Genomic DNA, 21,106 nt, shown 5'->3' on the forward strand with positions numbered 1-21,106 from the left:
TAATGTGGTGCGTTGTCATTCCCAGGCCAGCAGTCCTCTGTCAGCTCCTGGATTCCCCATTAGCTTTTCGGTGGCATTAGTCCTCTGGGGTCTCCTCTCTTCCCAGGTTACCTTGAGAAGAAACCCAAGAACAATTTCCGTGACTTCATCCCAGTGGTGCTGAGCAGCCGGACACGCAGTCAGTCAGGTTGGTTATTGCAGCAGACCCCAGAGGCCTGCCTCTGCCAGGGAGATTCAGCTAGCCAATATGGCGGAGACTGAGATGTCCTGTCCACTAGGCACTGCAAGCCCTGTGCCTGGCAGATGGGAGCAGAGTACTTTACTAACTTGGTCTAGTGACTGGTTCAGTGGGGGAGTTGGGGGTGAAGGGAGCAGGAGCATGTCCCTGCCCACATGACCCAGTCAGTTTGGGGGGCAGGAAGGTCTTGTGGGGTACTAAGGAGGGACTTTCCTGTCCCCAGTTTCCTAGCTGGGAGTGTTCTTGTGGGCACTTTTGGCTCTGCTTGTGTTGAGAGGTCTCTAGTAACTGGACACACCTTGTGTGGTCCTCTCTGCAGGAAGTGTTGGTGGCTCCTCTGCTAGTGTGAGAGGAGAGTGCGAAGTGACTGGCCAGGAGATCTTACCACTGTTGGAGGAGGAGCAGGAGGAGGAGACATCCTTGAAACGCCGCAGGCTGAGGAAATCCCACAGAATGTCCCGCTATCGCAGCCGCAGGGCCAGAGACAGGTCTCAGTCAGAAAAGGGCAGCTGCCACCTGAGGAGGGCCCGGGAGTTGCCCTGGAGAGTGGAGGCACCAAGGCAGCTGTGGGACCCAAATGAGGATGATGATGACGACAGCCATGTCAAGAGGAAGAAAAGGAGACGGCAGAAGAGCTGGAAATACCAGACTGGGGAGTACTTGACTGAGCGGGAAGAGGAGGAACATGTGAGCTGCTACTCCCATAGGAGGCGGAAATCAAAAGCAGGTACTGGCACTGGCAGAGGGGAAGGTCTTTGGCTCAGCTGGCTATTCTGCAGGACCTCTTCCAGACCAGCCTCTTGTTCCAGCACTGCTCTTAGAGTTCTGGCTTACAACCAGAGCATCAGCTCCAAGTCCTATGGGCCATGGGCTGCATGTTCAGGGACCATTCCCTCCATTGTGCTGCCACTGCGATGGGCCACCGGTCCTTTACAGGATAATTACTGTAAGTGATGGGGCAGGGAACCCCAAATTATGTGGCAGTGTTAATTGGGTACTGACTTCACTCCACAGTTAGGCTGTACTGGGCGCAGGGAAGGAGGAGGCCTAGTATAATTGCGCAGGGTAAATGTGGACCCTAGGGAGAGGCATCCAAGGGTAGTGCCTGCCTGACAGGAGTAGAGAGAACTGAGACCATTAAAGACTTGCTTTTACACATACAGCTAACCGTTTGTCTTTATACACAAGTAAGCTGTAAGGCTTATGAAAGGGAGCAGGGGAAGCTTTGTTCAGCAGGAGCCTAGGAGAGAGGGTGACTTGGGAGCCAGGGGTGTGACAGACCCAGGCAAAATGCCTGGATCTGTGGGGTGAATCCTTTCCCACAGTGCACATGCAGGGCTGTAATAGAAAGCTGCAGTTGTTCCCCTCCCAGCTCCTCCTGATCCAGGCCACAGTTCTCCATTCACCATCTCCTGAGCTTCCCACCTGTGGCTCAGCCAGTGACGCAGATCCTCCTGAGTCTAGGTAGCCACTCGTGCTCCCCCCCCCCCCGCACACACACCCTGATTCTTTCCTGGGCATTTTGAGGTGTCTGCTGCTTTGCAGGCCAGCTCTCCCTTTCCGTGCTGTGGAGGTGTTTGTGAAGCATTTGGAAAGCAGTGAATTTTGTCAGCTTCTGGAGCTGCACAATGGCCTGGCTTGTGTGTACATTGCTCTGCTTGTACCCTCTGGCTTTGCTCATATGTGCCCGCTGTGGGGCTGCTGGTGTCAGGCAGGAGAATGCTGCTGTGATTGTATGGGGGGAGGGGGGGGAAGAGTGCCTCTTTGGAGTGCACAGTAACTGCTCCTGCTCTTGGGTCTCTTCTTTATCAGTAGCTGCATAATGAATCTGGGAGTGAGCCAGCCACCTGCTCCTGGGAATGACACAGCTGGAATGTCCAGGGGTGTAAACCTGGGATTGGGGCAGGGGAGAAAGAACTACCATGGCCCTTGAGGTAATGCAGGAGCTACTAATGATGTGTGATGGAGGGAACCTGATGGAGCTGCCTCGGAAAGTCAAGTAGCCTGCAGCCAGACCACCTTCTGATTGGATGAGTGCTAACTCAAGAGCAGTTTGACCAGTTTTTTTCAGAAAACGTCTCCTTTATATGGCAACTTGGGCCAAACCAATGTTTCCAAGCGAAGTTATTGATGGAGGGGCTGGGGGCCACTCACATAAGGCTGGTGGGGGAAGCTGGTTGCAACCTTCACTGTGAAGGAACCATCATCTCTTTGAAAAGTAGGAGGACAAAGTGTTACCTATGGAGCTATAATTATGAACTGCACCTGTGTTGCCCTTACATAACTGTCATGTGCATGCATTCCCCTGGGAGGCAGGTGGCCTTGTCTCCGTGGAGCAGAGGTGGAGAAGCAAAGTGACTTATCCAAAGTGACTCCCTTGCCCTGCACTCAGACTCTCCTCAGGCTTAGCCTTTAACCCCGTCAGTCAGATAGTGCTCTGCAGGCAACATAGGGTCACTATGTTCCCGTGCAGCCCACTTTAAAGCAATTGTTAATCTCTACCCATTGGAAAAGGGCCAGCACTGCAAATGCCTGTGCATTGCTCAGTGCACAGCGGTTTTATTCTCACCTTCTTTGCACCCAAGGGCTTTATTTTCTCATCACATACTTTAATATCTTCCACTTATAATTGTTCCCTCACTGTTAGATGTTACAAAATTGCATGTCCTTGCCTGATGTTATGGGGTTCTGTAACAAGCAACCCTGTATTAGGCAGGAAGAGTCCAAATTTCCATTGAGAAACCTTAGCTCAGAATGTCCCAACTTCTGTGTATGTAAAATCAGAGCCTTAATGTTGCACTTAAGAGGAAGAAATAAGAAAAATCACTGAAAAGGCAGCATGGACAGCAGTACAGGGCATAGTTTGGCAGGAAGTGGAATAGCAGCTGCCATCTGGGGATAGGAGGATTCCCTATTTTCCCCTTAGATGTCTCTCATCAGCACTGCTTAGCTTTGAAGATCTGAATAGATCACACCCTGTAGCAGTATGGCTACAGGATACTTTTTGTTAATGCATTTTATTAAACCACTGGAGAACATGCCAACAGGATGAGAAATCAGACTCTGTTCTCCTGAGTACTGTCCCAGTGCAGAATAACAGGCACACGTTGAACGGAGAAATAGAATATCCAAGTGAGTGTGTAACCAGCTCCACGACTGCTCAGCATAGAGACCTGCATAGGGTCAGACCAGTAAGGCCTTCTGTCATCATGCATCCCACTGATGCACTTTCATTTTCAGTGTGCTGTGTTCATCTCCGTATACCCTTATTCTTCTGTACTCTGCTTCTTGGCAGAGTAACCGTGGCTTTGGTGGACCTGGGCCCAAGCTGCCAGATGTGGCCAACGAAGTCCTGCAGGGGCTGACTGCTCTTGACCTACAGGGGGAAGTCTGGGCCCCTAGTCTTTGTCTCTGCATCCTGTGGACCCTGTCTCTCCTTAGATTTCAGGTACCGGAAGCAGAAGGAATGTACCCAAGGCAAAGGCTCAGAGCTGCGATTGAGGAGCAGGCTTTCCCCATCGCCCCGGAAGTCCCAAGGGCGCCCGGACTTCCGAAATGGCTTTCTCTTGGATCACCCGGACAACTCCATCCAGGAAGCACTCGAGAAACCATCAGGAAAACGCAAATGTAAAACAAAACATCTGGCAGGGATCTGTGAAGAGGGGAAGGTACGATCCAGGCCTAGGGAACGGGGATCATCAACTCAGCATGTGTAGGGGGGAGGGGATATCTGGACCCAGCCTCGTCCAGCTACTCTGAGGAAGCTCCCTCCATCTGTATTTTCCAGGTGAAAGGGCACTGGAATCAGCCCAAGCCACGCTCTGTGAAGAAGGCCCAGGAGCTGTGGCCACTCTGCAAGTCACGGCAGGCCAGCCCAGGAAACGCCCCTGAATTGCCCATGACCCAGCACATCCCTCCTGAGGCTCGGCGGCTGATCGTGAACAAGAATGCCGGGGAGACTCTCCTTCAGCGAGCGGCACGGCTTGGTTACAAGGTGAGTGCTGGGCCGAGAACAGCTTTTACCCACCTCCTTCTGCTAGGGCTTGCTGCTGAGTACCTCGGGAGCCATGCCCCTCTCTTGTGGTTTGTGTAACCAGGCCTCTGGTGGTGTCATTCCTCCAGGACGTGGTGCTCTACTGCCTGCAGAAAAAGAGCAGCGAGGTGAACCACCGTGACAATGCCGGCTACACAGCTCTGCACGAAGCCTGCGCACGAGGCTGGATTGACATCCTGCACATTCTGCTAGAGCACGGTGCCAATGTGAACTGCAGTGCACAGGATGGCACAAGGCAAGCCAGCTCCCAGTACTACTAGCCCAGAGAGTTTGGGGCAGACGCTAGCGAGACAGCAGCTTCCAGGGCTGTGGGTCTGGGAGTCTTTCAGTTAGTGTCACTAGCCAACCTTTGGCAGTATAGCCACCTAGCAAGAAGCAGATTGTTTGTTTGCTCTGTGGACTGCACAGACCTCCTTTTCCTCTGGTAACTCTCTTGTCCCTTGCCAGGCCTGTTCATGATGCAGTGGTGAATGACAACCTGGAGACCATGTGGCTTCTGCTCTCGTATGGGGCTGACCCCACACTCGCCACTTACTCGGGGCAGACAGCCATGAAACTGGCCAGCAGTGAGGTGATGAAGCGGTTCCTGAGCGGTAAGTGGTACATGGTAATGATTTGATGTTTATACAGAGTACCTTCCACCCCAAAAGAACCCAAATGCTTTACAAGCTGTAGGTGTTAAACACAAAACTGCATGGCAGTATTCAGGGGCCATAGTTAAACACTCAGTCATCAGGAGATGCCAGAACAAAGGTAGATTGAATAAACATACTTCTGCCCCGATGCACATTGGTGCCCAGTCCAGTCTATACTGTTTCTCAAATACTACAATATAGGACATGAGTCCTTCTCCAGTCATAGACACACAACCATCTGCAAGAACCTGTGATCATGTAACTAAAGGTAGTATCCTAATGCAGGGCAGAGCTGATGTGTGTTCAAACCTAACTGGCAATTCCTGCCTTTACTATGCAACTTCAACACTCCATTAACATGCACTTTTGCAGCTGAGAAGTGATGTTCTCAATTCTAAAATTACTCCCTCTGAAGAGTGTTTACCTGCCATTGTTAGCAATAAGCGTGCAGTCACAGTGACCTGAAGCATTAAAGTAAAATGTCTGTTTGCTTCCTGTGCCATTTGTGTGGAATTAGTGTTGCTATTTTCCTGTTGTTGTGGGTCTTGCACAGAAGCAAGGCAGAGAGAAACAGTTAAAAAAGTAACTGTAATGGGATGACACAGGTGTTGCCTGAAACTGTGTTTAGCTCCTTTTTGTTCTTCATTAGATTCAGGATGATAGGTACCTTCGTATTCTTGTGGTTTTGGAAAGTTGTGCCCATGTGCTCTTCTAGACTTAACTAAATTCTTGTGTGTGTGTGTGCTTGGAACCACTCCTTCCAAATAGATAATACCTTAACTCTAGTGGGTTCTAGAGTTGTTCTTTTCACCCTCCCCTCCCCCCACTTTCTTTCTCCTGTTCGCAGTCCCTGGTCACCCTTTTGGAGGTTGGAGGGCATATTCCTCATGGACTGTGGTCCCTTGTCTACCATTGCCTTGGGCTGCAGGGAGGAGTGAGTCACTTCAGCTCTCTGCTGCTTCCCCCAAGAGCCTTGCTTGATGAAAGGATGAGAATGTTGTATAGCTGCTCTATGGGTGCCTCCCTTCCTTGCTTTCCTCTTGCAGATTACCTCTCGGATCTCCAAGGGCGTGCTGATGGGGACCCCCGAACAGCATGGGATTTCTACAGCAGCTCTGTACTGGGTAAGTTCAGCTGATTCTATCTCCCTCTGCAGGGAAGAGTGTGGTGTGGCTGCTGGATGAGGACTAGACAACAGTCACACAAGATGGGACTTGCTAAGCCTGTGGGCCTCCCTCCCAACCCATGTATAGAAGGAGAAAATGAGCAGGGAGCCCTCACTGGCATGTGATCTGCTATAGTTTCACACCATTCATTGACTCAAGAATCTACTAGTTCCTGAAAGGAACTTTTTCTTCAAATATCTGTCCACACGGATCCCAATCTAGGGTCACACGTACCCCATGAGCATGAGATTAGCTTCTTTTGTCCAGCGTTAGTTGGGCTATGCATGTACCCTGCATGCTCTTGAGCTCCTCCTCTGAAGGTGTAAAGGGCAGGGGCCCTAGCCACCACTCCCTTCCTGCTGCCCGTGGCAGCAAGGTAGGACTGCCTCAGTGTGTTTCACTACCCTGTAGCTGTAATGTCTTTGTTACTCTAGTGCAGATGATGTTTTTATAGTTAATGTCTTGGTAGTCCATAGGCAAAATAAAGAAGACAAAACCTTTTTATTCCTTCAGGGAGTTTTCCAAGGTACTGCAGAGGCTAAGGCTCTAGGCTTTAAGTCATGCCCAGACTGCAAAGCAGCCATTCTTTTAAATGATGGGTATTTTAAATGTCTAGTGCTCGATTTGTGTATCTTTTTCGACACAAACTCCAAAGGCTAGAGCTGCACATTTAAAATTATTTTTGTTAGATTACGCCATGAAGAGAGGGTCTGATTCTGAGATCCTTTGGCAGAAAGAATCCCGCACCACTCCATGACTGACAGCATTAAGTCAGTGCTGCTTCTATTTGTGAGGTTGCTCCCAGATCTCAAGTCTCTTTGTGTTCAGAAAGACTGGGCATTTATCAAAGGCTGCTGATACTCCGGCACAGATCCCCTCAGGTGAGTCTGTGGCTCCTGCTGCCTGTGACAGGAAAAAAAAACTTCTCTGAAACTGTCCTGGCACTTATCACCATCCCCAATACTAGCTAAAAATGGAGTGAAAACATACCCCTCATCTGACTCAGTGTAGGCTCTGTCTTCTAAATCCTGACCTGCTGGTTACGACAACTATGGTACCAATTCAGCACCATTCCACATCAGCTACCACCACGTCGTCTATCTTGGGTGTCATCTTCTGTGTCGCTCACTTAAATTGTTCCAGCACTGTGCAGTGACAAAAGACCAGCATTGGTGACAGTTTCTGCTCCAGTATCTATGCAATCAATATCGCAGATCTTGAAGTCAGCTGTTTTCAGCATATCTGGAGACCTGAGCTGGTATCTCCTCTACTTGATGTTTCTCCCTTGTCAATAAATCTCTCATTGATACTAGAGACAAGAGTCCCAATAATGAAGATTTCAGTTCACCATAATCTTCGGTTTCAGTTTCAATATGACATCACATAGTATCAGTTCTCCACAGTTTTCCTCAACTCCACAAAGATCAGCACCTCCTTCAGAAGAGGTGTATTCTTCTGCCTCATCATCATTTTCAATCTATAGCAGAAGTCCATTGCCTAGTGCTGCCTCCTTTTCTCAGTCAACTTGTGAAGGGGCCCCTGAGAAGAGGGTTTCAAGATGTTCTTCTTCTCATCATACAAGACAGTTCAGGAAGATCTCAGAATTGTTGGATCCTTCCCTCTTGGCCCCATATACCATACCCATATGGGATGCAATCCTGGCCATATGACCTCCCTTGAGCCCACACCTCCATTCACTCCATATTCTTCTAAAGCTTCTGTAGTTAGATCCACCTTAAGAGATTTATCTGTATCACAACCATCTCATCCACCCCACAAAGTGCTTCTTAGCACCTGGTTCAAGAATTCTGGAATGAAGAGATGATAACATGGATTGCTATGATGACCCTTTGGTTCCATTAGCTATTTCTTCTTCTTCTCATAGACTCATAGACTTTAAGGTCAGAAGGGACCATTATGATCATCTAGTCTGACCTCCTGCATAACGCAGGCCACAGAATCTCACCCATCCACTTCTATAACAAACCCCTAACCTATGTCTGAGTTATTGAAGTCCTCAAATTGTGGTTTGAAGACCTCAAGCTGCAGAGAATCCTCCAGCAAGTGACCCATGCCCCATGCTGCAGAGGAAGGCGAAAAACCTCCAGGGCGTCTGCCAATCTGCCCTGGAGGAAAATTCCTTCCCGACCCCAGATATGGCGATCAGTTAAACCCTGAGCATGTGGGCAAGAGTCACCAGCCCAGGCGGCTCTGGGACCAGTAGAGCCCTGGGGGAGCAGCCACTGGCACACAGCCCCAGACATATGGGTGGCCTGTTAAGGTGAGTTCGGGGGTGGAGGTGGCGCTCCCTGGACCCTGCTGTGCCCTTATGAAGTTATTAATCCTTAGGGTACCTTCCACTGTCAAGGACTTTAAGGCCTTGCAGAACCTTCTGAAGAGGATCGCTGACACCTTAGAAATTCCTGTTCAGATGGTACAAGAACAGTCACATAGAATGTTTGATTCTATTGCACACTGTTTACGAAGGCTGTTTGGTGATGGCCATTAATGGAGGCATTCTCGATCAAGTCAGGGCCCTTTGGCAGACGTTGGCCTCCAATTCAGCTACCTCCGAAAGAGCAGGCTGTTGCTTTCAAGTTCTAAGTAAAGGCTCTGAGAACTTTATACTCACCTGGTTTCAGGTTAATTGTGCATGGGCAGCAGCCAGTCAGCCAAGATTTACTCTTAGAGACAAAGACTCAAAGAAGTTGGACCTATTTGAGAGGAAGGTCTATTCCTTGCTTAGCCTTCAAGCCAGTATTGCAAACTGCCAGGTTTTGCTACCTAAGTATGATTGTCTCCAGAGGGAGAGTCTACCAGTTCTTGTGTGAAGTTCCACAGGATTCTAGGGTTGAACTTAAGTTTCTATATTTATCGGGTCAGCTAATTGCAACAGTGGTTCTTCAAGCTGCGTTTGATGCCTCCAACACTGTCACAAGATCAGTGGTAACTGCAGGCACCATGTGTACAGTGTTTGGGCTCCAGACAGCCCAATAAAGGATTTACCCTTTGATGCCCATGGCCTCTCTAATTCTAAAGCACATGAAGCATTGCACTCATTGAAAGATTCCAAACTGATGTTTCATTGCCTAGGCCTTTACACCCCAGCCCAAAGAAGGAAACCATTCAAACCACAGCTCCAAGTGAGATAGATGCCTCCTTCCTCTTATTTTTAACACCAGAGACCATCAGAAAGCTTTAAGAGGAGGCCTTATTAGAAGCAAAGGGGTTCTGCTGTAACATCTCACAACACATCAGGCCCAAGGCAGCAAGTTTGATGCCATGGTTGAATGCCTGGACCAAATCATGCATTTCTTCCCTCCATTTGGTATTTGCCTCTCTGATGCAGTGGCTGAAATTACTAGACTGCTGGGTCTCAAAGTCATCCGAAAGGGCTATGAGATACAATTCCAATCCATGCCTACTCCCTGCCCTCCAACCCATCCTTTTTCAGGGACCACTCTTGGGAGAGCATGTTTTCAGCACTAATCTCGTAGAATTCCTCAGAATGGCTGTTAGGGATTGATGTTTGCATCTCCAAATCCCACAAACAGTCTGGTGACAAATGCCTCCAAACAGGGCTGGGGCGAGCACAGCTAACTCAAGATTTTCCGAAGAAGTGAGCTGTAGCTCACGAAAGCTCATGCTTAAATAAATTTGTTAGTCTTTAAGGTGCCACAAGTACTCCTGTTTTTTTTGCGGATACAGACTAACACGGCTGCTACTCTGAAACCTGTCAAGATTTATGGTCCACCTACAGAATCCCAACTACACATAAACATACTAGAACTTGAAGCGGTTTGTCCAATTTGCAGAGCATTTCTACCTCTGCTTCAGGGCACCACTGTCCATGTTTTGACACAATACTACTGTGGGGCACTTTTGAACAGGCAAAGAGAAGCAAAATATCCTCCTCTGGGAATGGTATGTTGAGCATCATGTCCATCTTGTAGCCCTACTCTTATCTGACTTCCAAAATAATGCAATGGATGTACTCAGTAGAAAATGCTCTTTTCCTATGAATGTTCCCTCAAGGACTCAGTTCTTTTGAGAACTTTTCAGAAGTGGGCCCTTCCCACCATAGATCTGTTTCCAACCAGGCTAAACAATCAATGTCCCACGCTTTGCTCCAGGGGAGGAAGAAGTCCAGGTTCCCTCTCGGATATATTTCTGATTAATTGGGACAGGAATCTGCTCTAAGGGTTTTCCCCGCAATCCCTCTGATGCGCAGCGTTCTTAGGGAAATAAAACTAGACAGGGCTCAAGCCATCTTAATGGCCCTGGCATGGGCATGACAATTTTTGTACTCAGAGATGGTACATCTATTGATTCAATTGCAATTCAAGCTACCTGTCACTCTGGACATAATATCCCAGGACTGAGATCTGATTCTAAACCCAGATCCAATGTCTTTTTACTGGATTGGAGGCTCGCTGGCTGAGCTTGAAGATAGATGTTGCTCAGCAGAGGTACAGAACATTCTCATTCAAAGCCAAAATTCTTCAAGGCTTATGGGGCCAAATGGAAACGTTTTCAGTATGGGCTTCCCACCATAACTTTCCTCCTGTGGGTGTGTCTGTTCCTATCCTCCTAGATTACCTGTCTATCATTGAAGCTTTCAGGTTTCTCCAGAAATTCTGTTAAGTTCACTTAGTAGCAATATCACCAATACAGGGATGCATTTTTTTCCCCTGGTTTTCCAGTAACCATATTTTGGAAGGGGCTATTCTGTCTGTTAAGAATTTTTTCCCCTCTCTTAGACATACATGTAGTCCTCTTATCTCAGAGCCTCCGTTTCAACCTACATCGTCCTGTTCTTTGTGTTTTGTCGATTTAAGACAACATTCTTAGATTGGTGCTCTACTCGCAAACAGAGTAAAAATCCAAGCACCGATGGTAGGACAACCTTCCATAAGGACAGTTACTCTCCATTCTTATTCTAAATTTCTGCCTCAGATGCTCTCGGTCCTTCACTTTAATCAGTTTATTCTCTTACAAGTGTTCTTGCCAAGACCTCACTCATCCCCTGCAGATGCTTCGACATTTAAAGAGCTAACTTATATTACCTCAAGACAACAAAACCATCGCACAGATCACCCAGACAATTTGTCTTCTGGTTATAAGTCCAGAGGACTGGGTGTTTTGACACACACTCTCAAAATGGATGTCAGACTGCATTAGAATTTCTAGTGAACTGAATAAAGGAGGTCAGACTAGACGATCATGATGGTCCCTTCTGACCTTAAAGTCTATAAAAGAGTTCTGGCAACCATCTCAGCCTTTTTAAGAGGCATCTCTGTACTCAAAATCTGTAGAGCTCCATACGTTCCTTTATAAACTGCTGTTCTTTAGTGTCAGCCTTTAGATCTGATACACAGTTTGGCAGGGCATTCTTACAGATCTTATTCAAATAGGACTCCTGGCACCCATCACCTTAGAGAGACAACTGCCTGCCAGTCACCTAAGGTGGGATTAATGTGGGCAAATACTCAAAGAAAAAAGAATGGTTACTTGCCTTACAGTAACTGGTTCTTTGGGATGCTTTGTCTACACAGATCCCACCATCCATGCTTCCTTCCCCTGACTGTGGAGTCTCTTTGCCTTGGGGATTCTGTATTGGTGAAAGAACAGAGTGGAGGTTGGGGCCACTGAGCCCTTTATGTCCTCGAGTAAGGGGCTTGAGGGCATGCAGGGGCATAAGTGGCCCCAACAGATGATACTGCTGGCCAAAAGAACTATATCTCATGTGCATAGGGTCCAGAATGGGATCTGTGGGGGTAAAACATCTGAGTCATAGTTACTGTAAGGAGAGTAACTTTTCCCAGCTTTTCATGAACCACAGGACAGAGTCACCATTGCAACTTATCCTGCTGAGTAACCAGCTGTCTGTTGCACACAGTCCACTGCAGTGCTCCAGCTTGAACCATGGGACCGGACCAGAGGTTCAAGCAGAATCTGGTGGCACTGGTCTAGTAGCGGCTGGAGGGCATGGGCTCAGGAAAGATGTTATTGACCGAACAGTCCTGAGCCAGCACTGCAGGGAGGGACGAGAGAAGGAGCTGGTACTCCCAAGTCTACCATTTGATTCAGAGCAGGGCAGGGAGCTACTGGGCAATCCCTGGGGCTGAACCCTTCCAGTGGGAGATGCTGGGGTGGATGGGAAGTGTGAGATTCAACTGGGTTTTGTTTCTGAATTTGTTGTGGTATTTTGTACTTGTGCAGGTGAGACGCTAGTTGCACTGGGTAGAGCTGGGTAGTTTGGGCAGACGTGCCAGTTTCCTCCACATGCCCCTTTGCTAGCACCCCCCACTCCTGACCTGCAGTTCTGAGTCACATGTGCCCGCTACTTCCCTGCAGACTGGCTTCTCGGTCATGCCACATTGATCTGGTGGCTTGTGATGCACATATACAGGCACTAAAGTAAAGACATGTCCAATTGAAGCCTGGCTTCTAGCAGTGGGCTGTTCAGGGCAGTGGGTTGCTGTGTACTGGGGTTCCTCCAGCAGAGTTTGCAGCCAGCAGTGCAGGTTTCATTTGTCTGGTGGTACCTTTGTGACACAGATCACAATCTAGCAGGTGAAACCTCTTCTTTGGAGACCTGGAACAACAGCTGTAGTGTCCTGAGTGGGCTGGGAGCAGAAATGTACAGTAAGACACCAAATCCAGATTCCTGCCCAGGGACTCTGAGTTTCACTCTTGGTGCTGAATATTTTCTGTTCTTCCCTCCATCTCCTCCCCAGTTCCTAGGGAAACACTGTGCACCAGCAAGAGTCAAAGTATGGGAGATGCCAACACCTAATTTTGCTTGTTTCAGAGGGGAAGGATGGGATTGGATGCGACCTTCTGCTCAACCCTCCCGGAAGCTCTGATCAGGAGGAAGAGGAGCAAGAATCAGACAGCTTCATGTTTGAGTTCTCAGACAAGCCCCTGCTTCCTTGCTATAATCTCCAGGTGTCGGTCTCACGTGGGTGAGTGTTACTTCCTCTTTGCATAGCAAATCTTGGGCAGAGCAAATTTCGGACAAATTTGGGGAACCAGTGAGCGTATTGAGAAATGGGAGCAGGAACGGAGAACATGAGTCCTCAGGGTTAGCTGAGAGTGGAAGTAGGCCCCAGGCTGCCCTCAGAAGGGGGCAGAGCAGTATGCAGAGTACATGGGCTGTCTCTATTATTAAGCAACAGATGTTGCCTGCTTGAGCACTTTTGAGAGCCTTAGGCGATTGCTCACCTAGGTAACAGGCACTGTAGAATCCCAATAGAGAATGTTAACGCTTTGCACGTACCTTGCATATTCCATTGGTAGGTCTCAAAGCACTTTGCCAAGGTGGGTGAAATGTCATTATCTTTATCTGACCAACTTCTGTTAGTGAGAGAGACAAGCTTTTGAGCTTACACAAAGCTCTTCCTCAGGTCAGAAGAAGAAGAGTTCTGTGTAGCTCAAAAGCGTGTCTCTCTCACCAACAGAAGTTGGTCCAATAACGGATATTACCTCACCAACCTTGTCGCTCATATCCTGGGACCAACACAGCTTTAGCACCACTGCAAATGTTACCATTATATGATAGTTGGGCGGCGGAGGCATGGAGAGGTTGCAGGTTCCCCAAGATTACGCAGCAAGTTGGTAACAGCCAGGAATAGTACTCAAGTCTCTTGGTTCCCATTTTGGTGCACTACCCACTGCACAAGCTGTCTCATAAAGGCATAGAGTATGGACCATTGTTCTGTTCAGGAATGGAAGGGAGGACACAAGCCTTACAAAACCCCAAATCAAAGATGCAAATAAGAGGTCAGAAATCATGAACTTTTGGGTGGAGAATAGCACAGAGGTGTGAAAGGTCCAGACAAGAGCAGTGAGTCGTGAGACGTGGTGGGATTCCATACAAGAAGAGAATAAAAAACCCAGGCTATGTGGTTTAGGAAGGAGCTCAGACTGAAGCCTATAAATGAATGAAAAATGCAGATGAGAGCAACATTTTCTGTAGTTCATTTGTTTATGTGAACTTCCTGTCCTAAACTCTTGTTTAGTATTGCCGTACACTTTTACAGCTCTGCCTTCCTGCTCCAAAGGTGGGTGTGTTTCAGTGTTGTAAAGAATTGAGTGGATCTCTTTCGGGATACATTTACAAATTTAAAATTATTCTTATTTCCCCTTGTCCATAAAACAAGCACAAGAGGCACTGGATTAAAAGACGTGTCATTTCAAAATACTTAAGAAATAATCTTTTTCGAAGTGACGTTCTTTTAAGAACTACTTAGGATGCAATATATGAGTTCCCTGATGAAAACTCTGCTGCAGGACATTGAGGCAAACAGATGGATACATTTCATAGCTAGAGTAAATGCATGTATATGAGTGACATCTACAGTTACATTAGCTGCGATAAAATCACAAGGCCTATCAATCTTTAATCTTTCTGGCATAAGCACATTGCCAGTTGAAGACAAGCAGGAATATCCCTGTGGGACAGTATGGCAGTGGTAGATGCTTTCTGCTGGGAATTAGTTACTCTTGGCTTGTCATGCTTAGGCACCTGGGCTCTTCATACACTAGGAAACCTGTCTTTGTTTTCCCCTCCATAGCTGCACTTACTTCTGTTCAGCCCCAAGAGTGGCTGTAACAGCAGCAGCTTGTGTAGACTCGCCTCTGGGATGCTGCTGGATTTTTTAATCATCATGTATGTCATCTGACTCTGCTCAGGTCTAAGTGACACAGTATTTAAAACACCCCAGTGCCCTGTCTACACTAGCACCCCGACAAGTGGAGCTGTGCCAGTTGTAGCAATGGGGGGAAGCATTCTAGTGTAAACAAAGCCTTGAGTTGAGTGGGGCAATTAAGTGGGGGGGTTCTGTTCTCTGGGAACCCTGGGAAATCAAAAACAAATTTCAGTTCACACTTACCAGTTTGTGAATCGAGCCTGAAAAGTATTATTGGCCAAAACTAATGAATTTGTGTCAAATTCAGGGAGTGTTTTGAGCCTACCAAAACTGAGACTTTTAGGAAATAAGCTATTTCTCTGAAAAAAATTGCGCAGCTGTAATTTTGAGTATTCATCTTTGTTTCTCCATCTGTGAAATGGGGCCAATGCCCACTTCACTGTGTGTGGGTGGGTGGCGGGGTTGAGGCTCAGTTGATGTATGTAAAGCACTCTGAACACAAAAAGTGTTAACACAGGGCTCAGTCAAGGCTCCCTAGTTATGGTTGAAACTATGCTTCTCTGAGCAGCAAGGCGTCTGTCATGGCAAACTGAACCTGAATTCTCCAGTGTGGGCCCTGGATTCTTTTCAATATGCCACAGATTTTTTTGTGTTAACACCATGTAGCTGCACCCCATACGTATGCAAGGGCAGCTGAGGAGAGGACAGTTGGGCCACTTGGCACCTGGGAGATTGCTTCAAATTGTAGGATAAATACGGTTTCAGTTAAAATGATCAGCAGTAAATGAGTTAATATGAACACTACCATTATGTTAGGCTTCAGTGCTAATTTCCACTTGAGATGAACGAACCATTCCAACCTCTAAGGGTACGTCCACGCTACAGCTGGAGGTGTAGTTCCCAGCTCAGGTAGATAAACGTGCTAACAGTGTAGCTCTAGCAGCTTAGGCTAACCACCTGAATATGTAGTTAGGATGTATGGGATTGTACTCTGGGGAGCTAGCATGAACAGCTGCCCCTGCCACCGTGGCTACTCTGCTATTTTTAGTGCACAACCTCAATAAGAGCTAGTGCATATTCACCTACTCAAGTTGGGTATTGCACCTCCAGCTTCCATGGCTAAACAGCAGAGTAAAAGAGGCAGTTAAAGGCAAAAAGACATCCTTTAAAAACTGGAAGTCAGATCCTACTGAAGAAAATGGAAAGGAGCATAAACTCTTGTAATCAAGTGTAAAAGTATAATAAAGCAGGCCAAGAAAGACTTCAAAGAGCAACCAGCTAAGGACACACAAACTAACAGCAATAAATAAATTAAGTACATCAAAAGAAGGAAGCCTGCCAAACAGTGGGGCCACTGGATGATCGAGGTGCTAAAAGAGCGCTCAAGGAAGACAAGGCTGTTGTTCAGAAGCTAAATGAATTCTTTGCATCAGTCTTCACTGAAGAGGATATGTGGGAGATCCCTACACATGAAACATTCTTTCTAGGTGATAAATCTAAGGAACTGTCCCACATTGAGGTGTCAATAGAGGAGGTTTTGGACAAACTGATAAATTAAACAGTAGTAAGTCACCAGGACCAGATGGTATTCATCCAAGAGTTGTGAAGGAACTCAAATACGAAATCGCAGAACTACTGTACTAGCTGTGGTATGTAATCTATGTCTTAAGTCAGCCTTTGTACCAGATGACAGGAGAGTAACTAATGTAATGCTGATTTTTTTAAAAAAAGGTTCCAGAGACAATCCTGGCAATTACAGGCTAATAAAGCTACCTTTAGTACCAGGCAAAGTGGTTGAAAGTATAGTAAGGAACAGAATTATCAGACCCATAGATGAACATGATATATTGGGGAAGAGTCGTCAAGGCTTTTGGAAAGGGAAATCACACCTCACTAATCTATTAACATTCTTTGAGGGGGGTCAACAACCATGTGGAGAAGTGTGATCCAATGGATACAGTACCCTTGGACTTTCCATAAGCCTTTGACAAGGTCCCTCACCAAAGGCTCTTAAACTAAGCAATCATGGGATAAAAGGGAAGATTCTCTCCTGGATCAGTAACTGCTTAAAAGATAGGAAACAAAGGGTAGTAATAAATGGTCAGTTTTCACAGTGGAGAAATGGAAATAGCAGGCTCCCTCAAGGATCTGTACTGGGACCTGTGCTGCTCAACATATTCGGAAATGATCTGTAAAAAGGGTGTCAAAATTTGCAGAAGATACAAAATTACTCAAGATAGTTAAGTCCAAAGCTGAGAAAGAAGAGTTACACGGGAGTCTTACAAAACTGGGTGACTGGGAAACAAAATGGCAGATGAAGTTTAATGTTGATAAATGCAAAGTAATGCACATTGGAAAACACAGTCCCAACTATACATATAAAATGATGGAGTCCAAATTAGCTTTTACCACTCAAGAAAGAGTCATTGTGGGTAGTTCTCTGAAAACATCCGGTCAATGTGCAGTGGCAGTCAAAAAAGCTAACAGTGTCAGGAACTATTAGGAAAGGTTTAGATAATAAAACAGAAAATATCATAATGCCTCTGTATAAGTCCATGGTACACCCACATCTTGAATATTGCATGCAGATGTGGTTGCCTCATCTCAAAAAAGATATATTAGGGTATAGAGAAAGCAACAAAAATGATTAGGGGTATGGAACATTTTCCATAGAGGGGGTTCCAAAGAGGATGGATCTAGACTAGTTCTCAGTGGTAGAAGATGACAGAACAAGGAGTAATAGTCTCAAGTTGCAGAGGGGGAGGTTTAGGTTGGACATTAGGAAAAACTTTTTCACTAGTAGGGTGGTGAAGCACTGGAATGGGTTACCTAGGGAGGTGGTGGAATCTCCTTCCTTAGAGGTTTTTAAGGTCAGGCTTGACAAAGCCCTGGCTGGGATGATTTAGTTGGGTTTGATCCTGCTTTGAGCAGGGGGTTGGACTAGATGACCTCCTGAGGTCCCTTCCAACCCTGAGATTCTATGATTCTATGATTAAAAAGACTGGAACTGTTCAGCTTGGAAAAGAGATGACTAGGGGGAATTTGATAAAGGTCTATAGGATCATGAATGCTGTGGAGAAAGTGAATGAGAGTATTATTTACCTCTTCACAGCACACAAGAATCTAGTGAAATTAATAAAGAGCAGGATTAAAACATAATGCACCGTTAACCTGTGGAACTCATTGCCATGGGATATTGTAAAGGCCAAACCTATAACTGGGTTCAAAAAGAATTAGATGATTTCATGGAGTATAGGTTCTTCAATGGCTATTAGCCAAGATAGTTACAAACCCAATCCCATGCTCCGAGTGCTTCTAAACCACCAACTGCTAGAAGCTGGGACTGGACAACAGGTTGTGGATCACTCCAAATTGTTCTGTTCTGTTCATTTCCTCTAAAGCATCTGGCATTGGCCACGGTCAGGGATAGGATACTGGGTTCTATGGAGCATTGGTCAGACCAAGTATGGCCATTTTTATGTTCTAGCATAAATGTACTCTTAGAAATATTGTTCAGCTGAGATTCTGGAGCACAGCAATGTGGTAATAGGTGGATTTTCCTGACTCTGAGTTAATGGCATGCACCTTGACTTGCAAACCTTAGCTTTTGATTTGAAAAGGACTTTTCTTTCAAACTCTTCATGATTGCTATTGATAGAACTATAATTTTTTGTTTAAACTGCAAAAAACAATCAATCAAAAAGGCAACATAAAAATGATCACTCCTCTTTCGGTCCCTGCTTACTGGAAAAATGTGAATGTTTACCCATTTACATATTCCTACTGTCTAAATGGACATGTGCTCATGGGTAGGGTAGATAGTCAGAAACTCAAAAGCCCTTAGCATTGCTCATCACTGAGTGGGTCGCTGTTACAGCAGACAGACATTTCAAGTGGCAGTGTTTAGTGTTTAACTTTCAATTGCAAAAGCTGAAAGGCTCCAGTTTAAGTAATTTTGACACGGAAATATGTCCAGTGCCAGTTTGCAGAGGACAGAGAGGAGGCAGAAATAAGTGGTGGTATTTCCCCCAGGCTGCTATATTCTGAGCTTCACCCACTCTGATGCCAAAACGAGACAATGCAGACCTTCATAACAATTGCCCCTCATTTTTCTTGCATGCTTTAACTGGCAGTGACCATGCAAAGGAGTGTTTAAAAAATTGGGTTTATCCTGCTGCATCGTCTGTTTCTTTGACTTATAAAGGAAGGGCTGGAACGTGAGGGTTTTCTTGCTAGTTTTTTCCCTTAAGCCTTGTTTACACTCACACTCTCACACTGTACTGTTTAATTAAATCAGTTAGGCCCTGATGTAGTTGAGTGGTGCAGCCCCCAAGTATAGATGTTCTGAAATAGATTTGAGAGGCCTGAAAGTTACTTTAGCTTAGTGCCCACACAAGGGGCTTGGCATCAGTTAAACTAAACCAGTTTGTAAACTGATTTAGTTATAGTACAATTTTTGTTATAAGATGTAAAAACTCCTTTCCCTTAATTGCTCAGCGTTTATTCTCTTGACTCTTATGATTTCACCAGTGCACGAGTTCTTTAGTCCATCAGTCTAGACAGGATCTGAATTTCTCATGCTTAAAATAAAATAGAAATAAAAACTCTGGTGGGCGACAATGGACGCTTCAGAAGGGGAAAGTACCATGAGGAATTGATGAGGCTTAAGGTTATTCCACTGCTGCTGGGATACAGCCATCCCTTGCCAGAGAGATTCACTGTCATAGCCATTGGCCCTTGGCTACTCATGGGTTCCCAAGAAGCCTCAGTGCAGAGTAACCAAAGGGAACCAATGCAGAGAGAGACTGACTGACTGGAAATCCTGTGTGTTATAGGAATCTGGGAGGTTGCAGGTAACTCTGCAGGGACCAAATGCTCAAACAGAGCTGTGCTTTCCTTTTAAAGCAGCTGTTGGCTCTAATCCTGAAAGCACTGCCTGGTTTGGGATGTGGCATCAGTTACTGAGATCAGCATCACACTCTTGCTGACAATCCTAGCTCTGCCCTTGGAGCTGGGGGCAGGGAGCGCTGCTGTGCAACTTGGTCACAAGCATCTGAGGTGGCTGACTTGCAGAGCTTGTTGTGAGCTGCACCTTCCTGGTCCAGCTCACACTAGCCAATAGGCTTGGGTGAGCCTGTGCAGGGAGAGGAGTTGCTGTGGTGTCTGTTGTGGGCAGTTTAAGGTAGTATGCTACTGCTTTTACTTTGCGGGGAGAACACAGAATCAGCAGGTCCCAGGTGCATGAAAGCCAGTCACTCGGGGTCATTCCACATGGGGCTTGGGGACCTGGGGATGTGCAATAAGACCTGTTCCTTTGTGGGGAGAGAGGTCTGGAGGGGTGTCAAGCCCTGCAATCATGCAGGGCATGGAGTGACTGCACTTCCAGAGTGGGAAAGTCTTGGGCATCTGTCTCAGGAAGAGGGAGTGTGAGGATGAACAGGGGTCAATTGGGGGCATCCAGAAGGTGTGAATGGGGGGGGGACTGCCCCTCCCCTTCCCCTTCCCTTCCTTGACTCTGTGAGTTGGGCTGGAACAGGAGGGAACCAGTTCAAGCCCAAGGGGAGCATAGGGGCCCAGCGTGTGAGTGCTCCAGTGGAAATTAGTCCATGAAGTGCACTTGCCCAGCAAGGTGTCAGTTTCATCAGCCAGTCTGGCCAATGGCTTCTTCCTTCTGCAATGGGCTCCAACTCTCAAGACAAGACAGGGTCAAGGCAGGCCTGAATTCTTGAGCCCTGGCATTGTGGGGGATGGGTTGTTCAATGTGGCTTTGTAGGGGAGGCTCTAGCCTCATAGATTCCAAGGCCAGAAAGGACCATTGTGATTATCTAGTCTTGTGTACTGTATGACACAGGCCATAGAACTGCCCCCAGATAATTCCTAGAGCAGATCCTCTAGAAAAACATCCAGTCTGGATTTTAAAATTGTAATTTGTGGAGAATCCACCACAGCTCTTGGTAAGGTGTTCCAATGGTTAATTACCCTCTTTGTTAAAAATGTACACCTTATTTCCAGTCTGCATTGATATAGCTTCAACTTCCAAACATTGGATTGTGTTATCTCTGCTGTATTGAAGAGCTCACTATCAAAGATTTGTTCCCCAAGTAGGTATTTATAGACTATAATCAAGTCACTCATTAACCTTCTTTTTGTTAAGATAAATAGATTGAGTTCCTTGAGTCTGTTATCCAAAGGCATGCTTTCTAATCCTTTAATCATTCTCATGGCTCTTCTCCGAACCCTCTCCAATTTATCAACATCTCTTTTTGATGTGGACACCAGAACTTGTCACAGGATTCCGGTAGAAGTCACACTAGTGGCAAATACAAAGTAAAATAACCTCAGTACTCCTACTTGAGATT

The 21,106-nt window shown here is 46.5% G+C and overlaps 1 protein-coding gene across 3 annotated transcripts in view; it reads left to right on the forward strand.

Moving 5' to 3' along the window:
- The window catches only part of BCORL1 (BCL6 corepressor like 1), a 42,841-nt gene that overhangs the window by 18,067 nt on the left and 3,668 nt on the right, over positions 1–21,106 (forward strand). For 2 of the 3 annotated variants that reach the window (XM_039489175.1, XM_039489176.1), the window contains exons 6-13: positions 107–187; positions 558–965; positions 3,680–3,906; positions 4,026–4,232; positions 4,361–4,527; positions 4,740–4,885; positions 5,974–6,051; positions 12,908–13,061. In XM_039489175.1, coding sequence (XP_039345109.1) covers positions 107–187; positions 558–965; positions 3,680–3,906; positions 4,026–4,232; positions 4,361–4,527; positions 4,740–4,885; positions 5,974–6,051; positions 12,908–13,061 — 1,468 coding nt within the window. Of the gene's footprint in view, positions 1–106; positions 188–557; positions 966–3,679; positions 3,907–4,025; positions 4,233–4,360; positions 4,528–4,739; positions 4,886–5,973; positions 6,052–12,907; positions 13,066–21,106 lie in introns of those variants that run through there. The other variant, XM_039489177.1, reaches the window with a different exon arrangement.

This window comes from Mauremys reevesii, linkage group 9 (assembly GCF_016161935.1).
Source record: "Mauremys reevesii isolate NIE-2019 linkage group 9, ASM1616193v1, whole genome shotgun sequence".
NCBI lineage: Eukaryota > Metazoa > Chordata > Testudines > Geoemydidae > Mauremys > Mauremys reevesii.